Source organism: Echinops telfairi, unplaced genomic scaffold (assembly GCF_000313985.2).
Source record: "Echinops telfairi isolate 266 unplaced genomic scaffold, ASM31398v2 ScPeMD7_5868;HRSCAF=6743_0, whole genome shotgun sequence".
Lineage (NCBI taxonomy): Eukaryota > Metazoa > Chordata > Mammalia > Afrosoricida > Tenrecidae > Echinops > Echinops telfairi.
In genome coordinates this window covers 3,121,602-3,130,509 of record NW_022109767.1, presented here as the reverse complement: position 1 = coordinate 3,130,509, position 8,908 = coordinate 3,121,602, and the positions used below count along the sequence as shown (strand labels likewise).

Here is an 8,908-nt window from a genome sequence, read left to right as displayed (position 1 = left end):
TCTGCCTGAGGGCAAGATGATCTACATCCTTGGTTAAAGACCCCAAAGAGTTCAGTCAGGCTTCATCTCTGTGGGAGACCCTGCAAATGGATTTGGGACTGTCCTTCCCAACCACAGCCTTTTTCAGCCTGGGGTGCTCAGAACTTCAGCTCTAATACCAAAGAGACTGATGTCACTTCTCTGGGGTTTGAGACTTAGAGGCCTTAGTGACAACAAGGCCTTGAGAGGCTAGGACACACAGCTTGTTACCTGTGAAAATGGGGAAGGGAGACAGCCTAGAGAAAGACTGTCACTAGTGGAAGGAGAAAGAATTAAACTCTCAAGGTCTGCTGAAGGGGTCACCATGTCAGAGAACAAAACAGGCTTGCACACGTGGAAGCAGGTACTCATTCAGACAGAATCGTATCTTTGCAGTGAGATGAATCATGGTGTCTTGGATTTATAGCCCGGTGCCTGAATGCATGAGAGCGTGAGTGCAGCAAATAGTTCATGTTCTTGGCTGCTAGCCCAAAACTTGGTGGCCCCAGGGCGCCTCAGAAGAAAGACTTGGTGACCTACTTTCAAGAAATTAGTCACCGAAAATCCTATGGAGTACAGTTGTAACCTGACACACCTGGCGTCACTAGGAGCCAACCGGACAGCACCAACCGGCCTATAGATGCAACTTGACATGGGTCTTTGTGTCACTTCCTCAAAGAGGTACTAAGGCATTTCCTCCCCAGAGTGAGGTCATGCAACGAATAGTCTGTCTTACACTGAAGGAGCGCTCATGGCATTGGGCTGCTAACCACAAGGTCAGAGGTTCAAACCTACCAGCTGCACCTCACGAGAAAGATGAGACTGTGTGTTCCCTTAAAGATCCACAGCTTTGGAACCCTCTATCTGGTCGCTCTGAAGCAGAATCAACTCAATGGCAGTGAATGTGGGTTGGGGCTAACACTTGGTATTTCGTTCTTCTGCAACTTGATTTCTGTTTCAGGAGAGAAGCTCGTTGCTTCGGAGATGGTATGACTTAATGATACAAAACAAAGACGACCTGGCCAAGATAATCACAGCTGAGAATGTAAGTGCAGGAGCCTGGTTGGTAACCCTGAGCAACGACCCAGGCATTCTTTGTCCAATGTCCGGCCAGGTGTGCGGTTACCTTGCCGAAGGCAGTTTGGCTCCCATGTGTTCGTGTAGCCAGACCCACACCTGAGCCTAGTGCGTGGGATGAGCACATCAGGAGGGACTGAGGGCTGCACTCTGAGCCATTCCACACTTCACCCTCTGTCTCTTTCTACCCCTGTACGTTTCACCAGAGCAGTCGCTGTAAGAAAGACACGGTGGAGGTGTGAGATGTTAAGGATAGGGCAGCTAACCTTGACGTTGGCAGTTCTAACTACCAGCCACTTGTCGGGAGAAAGACGAGCCAGTCGGTGCCTGTCAAGATTAACAAGCAGCCTTGGAAACACTAAGAGCAATTCTATACTCTTGTCTTCCAAGGTCTCTGGGTGTTAGAATTGAGTCGATGGCACGGGGTGGTGGGGTGGGTGGAATACAGTGAACCCTTCCACTTCCACGGCTTCGCTCTATCGCGGTTTTTGCGTAACAGCACATGCTCTGTCATTACTGCCACTGATTGGCTCATACTGTACACGCTTCTGTATGCATCGCTACGTATCGGAACTACGTATCAGATGCATTTTTGCTTTTGTACAGTGTACTGTAATTGTTTGTGATTTTTAAGAAATTTTATCTAAGCCCTATGATGGCTCCTAAACGAGCTGCTTCTTCTAAGCAGCTTTTATTGCCTTCTGAAAATAAAAATAAGCGCCAGAGGAAGATGCTCACCATCCAGGAAAAGGTAAAACTTTTTGTATTTTCCCTTTTTTGTTTAATAAATTGGGTAATACGAGTGTAATGGTGACTAAAGGGTGTTTTTTCATGTCCTCTATGCTCTAACTACGAAAATATTTGATTTACAAATAAGGAATCCTACTTCGCGGAATTTCATTTATCACGGTAGGGTCTAGAACCGATTAACCGTGATAAACGAGGGTTCACTGTAGTCTTTTTTTTCTTTTTTAACACTGAAAGGTAGTTTATTTTTCCATACAGTTAATTCTTTATATATATATATAAATTATATATATAATTCTTTATATATATATATTTTTTTAAATTGGGGGCTCAGACAGCTCTTAGTATGATATACTCTCTGTGATGTCCCTGTGAATTAATGAACCCTCAGGAGCAGTGAGAGCGCACAAGCTGGTGCCTGCCTCCTTGGCAGTCTGAAAGAAGGTGTCCCGATCCCATGGGAGCTCTGAGCCAGCTACGGTGGCTAGGGCTGAGAAACGGGGTCCATCCATCCAGCTCTGTGTGGCTCAGGCTGAGCAAGGGTGTGTCAGGGAACGGCTGGCTGCTAGGTTGGCGAAGCGGAAGGTGAGGACTGGCTCCATGTCCACCCTCGGAATAGGCCTATGCCTCCCCTTACTTAGCCGTGCAGGTGCGAGTTACCCACAGTGCCCCGGGCTTGGCACACTTCCTTTCAGTGCTGCTTGTGGTTACGGAAAATGTGTCTGGCTTGCCTTGAAGGCTTGGATCTAAATGTGAACATCATTTTGGATTTAGATATGTATATCATCTGATATCATAATTAGCATTGTAAATTTTCTCTTTTTGTGTATGAAAATTTTTTTTCTAAGTAACTTAGCCCAACCCTCAATCTTAACTAAAACAAAATCTATATGTTACATTTTATTTAATAACATAAGGAAAATAAGAGGGACTGTGTGGCTGTTGCTATTTTATTTTTAAAAAATAAATGGTTTATTTACTCAAAGTAGCTTTCTTACCTTATTCACAGTTCTGAGTTTAAAAAGAACTAAATAAAAAGGGTAGTACCTATTCTTGCTTAACTGTCCTATCAATAAAATCAGAAAAACCAACCCCTTGGGAACACAGGCCAGGTCCAGAAATTGCCTGGACCTGCCACACAGTGGGCAGGGCAGCCTCGGGGGAGGGCCTGGGAGGGGGTCTGCATATGGCAGGAGCACTGGAAGCCTCTGGAGACAGTGAAATCACTGGGTCAACATTCTACTGGCGCTGCTAGTTTAATATCTGGTTTTTCCCCTACATGATTGTTTGGGTTCATTTTTTATTGCACCATTGACTCTTTCACATCTGTAAGAAGGTACATTGTACCGTGGTCGCAGCGTGTAGAAGATACTGAAAGGAGAAGGAAGTGGAAGAGCAGTTTGAGGTGTCCCGTCCTAGTCTATGAGCGTGTTGACATGCAAGTGACTCTCTGTGGCGTCAGATAGTAATCCCTCTGACTATCTAGGGTATCAGGAAGTCATCCCTCTCTCTCTCCGCCATCAAGTTGATGGCACCCTGTGGCACAGAACAGAATGGTCCTTTGTAGATCTGCCCAGTCCTAAGCACAGTTCAACATTTCTCCACAACCCTGTGGATTTCGTAATGCTCTCCTCAGGAGTCAGGAGACTTTACTACGCTGCTTGCAACCTTGAAGAATGTAGACGGCCAAGCCATGCTTTGCCTATTAAAAACCAGCCGGTTACCCTCAAGTCAGCGCCAATTCACGGTGACCCAGTGCATGGCAGAAGGGAACTGTGCCCTGCAGGATTTCCAGGGATCGATTTTTCAGAAGTAGAACTCAGGCCCTTCTTCCAACGTGCCTCTGGGTAGACGTACACCCCTGTTCTTTTAGTTAGGAGCCATGTGTATCTCCCCGGGACTCCATTTGCTGGTTTATCAGATGATTTACAAGCAGGTGCCCTTCTCCGATTTCATTTAGGGGAAGCCGCTAAAGGAAGCCCAGGGAGAAGCCCTGTATTCCGCCCTGTTCCTTGAGTGGTTCTCCGAGGAAGCCCGTCGCATCTACGGAGACATCATCTATACGGCCGCGAAAGACAAGAGGGGGCTGGTCCTTAAGCAGCCTGTGGGGGTGGCTGCTGTCATCACTCCGGTACGTGGCGGGGTCCTGGGGGAGCAGATGCGGCTGCGACACAGGGAGCCACGTGCTCTTCCCTGTAAAGACATGCGTTCTCATCCTGCTACCTCTGTCCCATGTTCTTGGTTTCCTGATTCCTTTGCTGGGCACAGCTGAGTTCCCGCGTCCTTTGTGATAATGAACGTTAGGTGTGGTGGCAGCAACTGGGCGTAAGTATTTCCAGTGGCTGTGGCTGTGTGGTAACCCCACATCTGGGCTTATCTGACGGGCGCTACCCAACCCGTCTAAGAAGATTCTCGAGTATTTATTGTTTTTCTAAAGAGACGTAGATATGATGATTGTTTTCATTCCAAAGCCTACTTTTCTAATTGTTTTGTTTATCTAGAGAGAGGAAATCCTTTGCCAACGATTTTTACATGTACATGCCAGTGTCCTTAATGATGTTCCCCGTGGTACACAACCATCACCATTGCTCGTTTCCAAATGCCCCCACTGCCTTGAAAGACTCCTCCTCTCTACCTAAGTAAGCGCACTAAGTATCTCTCGATCTTCCCTCCGAACAACTGCAAAGGTGCATCTCTCTGCATATGCCTATTCTGGCTAGGCATTTCATATTCGTGAGAACATAGACTATTGCCCTTTCAAGACAGGCTTGTTTTCCACGGTTATTTTTAATGTGAGGTAATCTGTAAGAGTATATGCTTCATGTGTGGCCATCACCAATAACTAAGCCAGGGGTCCTCAAACGACGGCCACATGCGGCCCGCGGAGCACATTTATCCGGCCCGCCGGGTGTTTTGCCGCTGCTGCCTGTCCTACTTAGCAGCCAACTCGTCTAGTGTGCATAGGAATTTGTTCATAGTTTCTTTTAAACTATAGTCCGGCCCTCCAACGGTCTGAGGAAGAGTGAACTGGCCCCCGGTTTTAAAAGTTTGAGGACCCTTGAGCTAAGCATTGGTACTCTGACCCAGCAGGCACTGGGCGGGGTTCTGTGGGTGGAATGAGCTGAGAGATAAGATCTTGGTTCCAAGGGAAAGAGGCTCCAGTACACTTGTGGGGAGCAGCTTGCTCTTTGACCACCCTCCTTGTACCTACCTGCCACTTGGTCCCACATTAACATCTGCATTATCTGCCAGCTGGTCACTTGTCTTTCCCTGCTCAGGGTAGTTAGAAATGCCCTCCTTCCTCCCCCTTAGATGGACGAGGTGTGATTCAGAACTTCCGTTCTGTGGCCTCTGGCAAGTTACTGACCCAGTCGCAGTTTTCCCTCATCTGCAAATGAAAATGCACTTACCGAACTGACTGGGTTGTGATGAGGATTTGATTCATTACCGGTTTCAAGTGCGTCGAATGGTGCCCAGAAGAATCCGCGCTAAGTATTTGTTGTAATAAAATATTATTCATGTATATAAGAATATGTAAAAATATTTATATGATGGAGTATCAACAAGTTCGTGGGAAAGTATCTTTTCATTCCATTTTGAAGCTAGATATGTGTGTATATATGTATACACACACACACACACACACACAGGTAGAGAGGGAGCTGTTTTTAGAATCGCCTTTGCCGTTTTGTTCTCCCAAGTACGTAGCTCAGGTGCCATCACGGCGAGATAGCCCCCGTCAAATCCAGTCTGTTGCCTGCTTTTGCAAATACTGTTTTATTGGGATATAGCCCTACCCATTTCTGTCTACTCCCACAGAATTTGAATTGTTGTGGCAGAGACTCTTTGTGCCCTAAAGCTTTGAATATTTGCTCTCTGGCTCTTTACAGAAGAAGTTCTCTGACTCCCACTAGAGATAACTTTGTACTGTGAGAAAGTTTGAAATTGTCTCCTGTCCTTATGCGCTTTTGTCTCCTAAGCCGCTCAACGAGGCAGGGGGCAGGTGCTCAGAGAGCTCACTTGTCCGAGAACCTGAAGAGAGCTTTGCCAGTCAATTGGGCAGCGACTGTATTGGCTGACTTCCTCCAGACTAGTGGGATGGCCCCTCCTCTCACACTTTTCCTTTGCTCTGTGCCCCCAGTGGAATTTCCCCAGCGCCATGATCACCAGGAAGGTGGGGGCCGCCCTGGCAGCCGGCTGCACGGTTGTGGTGAAACCTGCGGAAGACACACCCCTCTCCGCCCTGGCCCTGGCTGAGGTGAGTCTTCCTCCCTGTTTGTGCAGGGTGGCAAAATCGAAAGATATTTATTTGGTCAGCAAGAAGCCTTTTGGCGGCCTCTTGTTCCGTCTGCATCTCAGACTGCGTGGTCTTTTGTTTGAATGCACGGGGCGTTTTTCAGTCACACGCTGCTCCTTTAGGAGAAAGGGGTGCGTGGGAGTCTGCCTCGACATCTATAAGCAGCGTAGGTTTAGGCCGAATAGGGCAGGACCCCAACAAGACGGCGGCCACAATGGATTCAAACAAGAGCAGCTGTGAGGATGGCACCCGATTGGGCATCGTTTTGTTCTTTTGTACATAGGGTCACTATGAGCCAGTACTGACCGAAACGCCCTCCAGTGGCCTTCAAGCCTCAATAAGACGTGCCCGGGCCTTCACTGCCCCTCTGACCTCGTCTGTTCCCTGCTTCCTGTTCATCCATTCCAGCCACCCTTCTGCTTCCTCCTCAGGCCTTTCCCCATGTTCAGCTCGTCCAGGACCTGTGTCTGAAAGCACTTCTCTTGCTTCTTCAAGCCTCCAGTGAAAGGCTCTCTGCCCAGGGCGGCATTTCCTGGCCTCCTTCATTAAAAATGACAACTGCTCCCTCCTGATGCCCCCGCTCCGCTTTGTTGTTGGTGCCCACAACCCTTAACACCATCCAACATCCCGGGCATTCGTTTATGCATTTGTTTCTATGACAACCTGCCCGCTCTAGCTCGGTGGAGACAGGGGCTTTCATCTGTTGTGTTCACTGCTGCCTTCCAGAGCCTATCAAATCATGACCGGACAGCGGATCATTCCGCAGAGAATTTTTAGAAGTAAGGAAAGAAGAACAGATGGATAGATGGAAGGAAAGAAGGAAGGAAGGAAGGAAGGAAGGAAGGAAGGAAGGAAGGGAGGGAGGAAGGAAGGAAGGAAGAAGAGATTCGCAGTTGCAACCTACAGCCACTCATCAGATTGGGTACCAGTCTCTTGCTTCATGACCTCAGCCTTGGCTGTGTGGAAGCCCCTTTGTGTTGAGCATTCTGTGGGCTGCTGCACCTCCTTTTGTTCTCTGTGATCAGAGGAAGGAGCTTCCACACCGTCAGCGTGACAAGTGTGGGAATCATTGCCATTGCTCTGCTCTGCTCTCTGGGACTTGCTGCAGCTCCAGTCTTGGTGACCAGAAGTGTCTGTCTTTAAGAGGCGCATCACTGAAAGGCACCTTGTTTCAGCGGTCAATCACTCCTTCCAGTCAGTCGGTAACATTAACTGAACAGAGGGGTGTTTTGTTTTTCAGGTAAGGTGTTTTATACTATTTGCACTGGTGATGTAGTTGGTTACCCATTGGACTGCTAACTGCAAGGTTGGCAGTTTGAAAGCACCGGTCACTCCAAGGGAGAAAGATGAGGCTTTCTACTCCCATTCAGATTTATAGTCTTGGAAACCCACAGGGGCAGTTTGACCCTGTCCTGTACGGTCGATCTGACTCAGTGGCAGTACGGTTCACATGAGTGACAAAGCTGGACAGTGGATCGGAAAGAGCAGGGAAGACTTGATGCCTTTGAGTATGGTGTTGACTGCCAGAGGAACAAACAAACCTGTCTTGTAGGAACTACAGCTAGACTGAATGCTTCTTAGAAGCAGGATGGTGAGACTTTGTCTCGTGTCCTTTGGACAGGTGAGCCACAGGGACCAATCCTGGAGAAGACCTTCCCAATCATGTAGAGGGCTAGTGAAAAAGAGGAAGCGCCTCCATGAGATGGATAGACACAGTGGCTGCAGCAGGTGGCTTGTGCACAGTCAAGGTCAGGAGGAGGGGCAGGGCCGGGCAATGGTTTGTCTGCCGTAGGTCGCGTAGGGTCACTGTAAGTCGGACCCCACGCAACAGCACCTAACAAGCTCACCTGGACCAGGCAATTAACCCTGTTTCTCTGTGCTCCTTCATCTTCAGAGTAATCGTAAGGTAGTTCGTTTTAACTAGTAATGCTTCTTTTTCCCTTTTGGAGATTCTAAATTAAGATAGGTACAGCAAAACCACATAACATGAGTTTCTAATTAAATTTTAATTTCTGATCAGTTTTTAAATCAGTTTTAAAATTTAATTTCTAATTAAATTTTAATTTGATCAGTTTTGATTTTTTTGAACAATTTTAAGTTAAACACTCTTGTAATAATCAAGAAGTGGAATTTTGTCATGGAGAAACTATGAACCCCACTACCTCTACCCTCAGAAAGTAGCCTCTGCCCTGCTTTTTTTATGGATCATTTTTTATAGTTTAAGTCCTTTTGTGGTAAGATATAAATAGATATAATGGCATTTGCTATTTCAACTATTTTTAGCTGTGGCAGTAAGGACATCAACCAAGTGGAGTAATCAATCATTCCTACTATCCGCTTCCATACTTTCCTATCACCCTTGTGGAACAGTCTTTCAATCTGCTGTTTCCTTTTGAGAAAAGTGGAAATGATGCAGCAGGGCTTCCCACTGTCTGCAGGAGGGTTACCCGCTTGGTGCTATGTTCAGCTAGAAAGACTGTTGAGTGCTCGGTTCTTTTCTTGATCCGTTTTTCAAGATAGTGGACCTAGTCCCATTATCTCCTGAAGGTTACCAGTGAACATCTCTTTGAACGTACAGATGTTAACATACTTGCTGAATTCAATTCATTACACTTATTACCCTAAAACCCACAGTCACTGAGTCCATTCTGACGCATATGGCGCTTTATAGAGTTTGCAAGATTGTAAATCTTTTTTTTTAATCGTTTTATTAGGGGCTCATACAACTCTCATCACAATCCACACATACATCAATCGTGTAAAGCACAT

At 46.9% G+C, this 8,908-nt stretch overlaps 1 protein-coding gene across 1 annotated transcript in view; it reads left to right on the top strand.

The window, feature by feature from the left end:
• Positions 1-343: 343 nt before the first annotated feature.
• Positions 344-8,908, top strand: part of ALDH5A1 (aldehyde dehydrogenase 5 family member A1) — a 41,608-nt gene continuing 33,043 nt past the window's right edge. Inside the window, exons 1-4 of the mRNA XM_013007202.2 lie at positions 344-382; positions 980-1,063; positions 3,803-3,973; positions 5,984-6,100. Coding sequence (XP_012862656.1) covers positions 344-382; positions 980-1,063; positions 3,803-3,973; positions 5,984-6,100 — 411 coding nt within the window. The remainder of the gene's footprint in view (positions 383-979; positions 1,064-3,802; positions 3,974-5,983; positions 6,101-8,908) is intronic.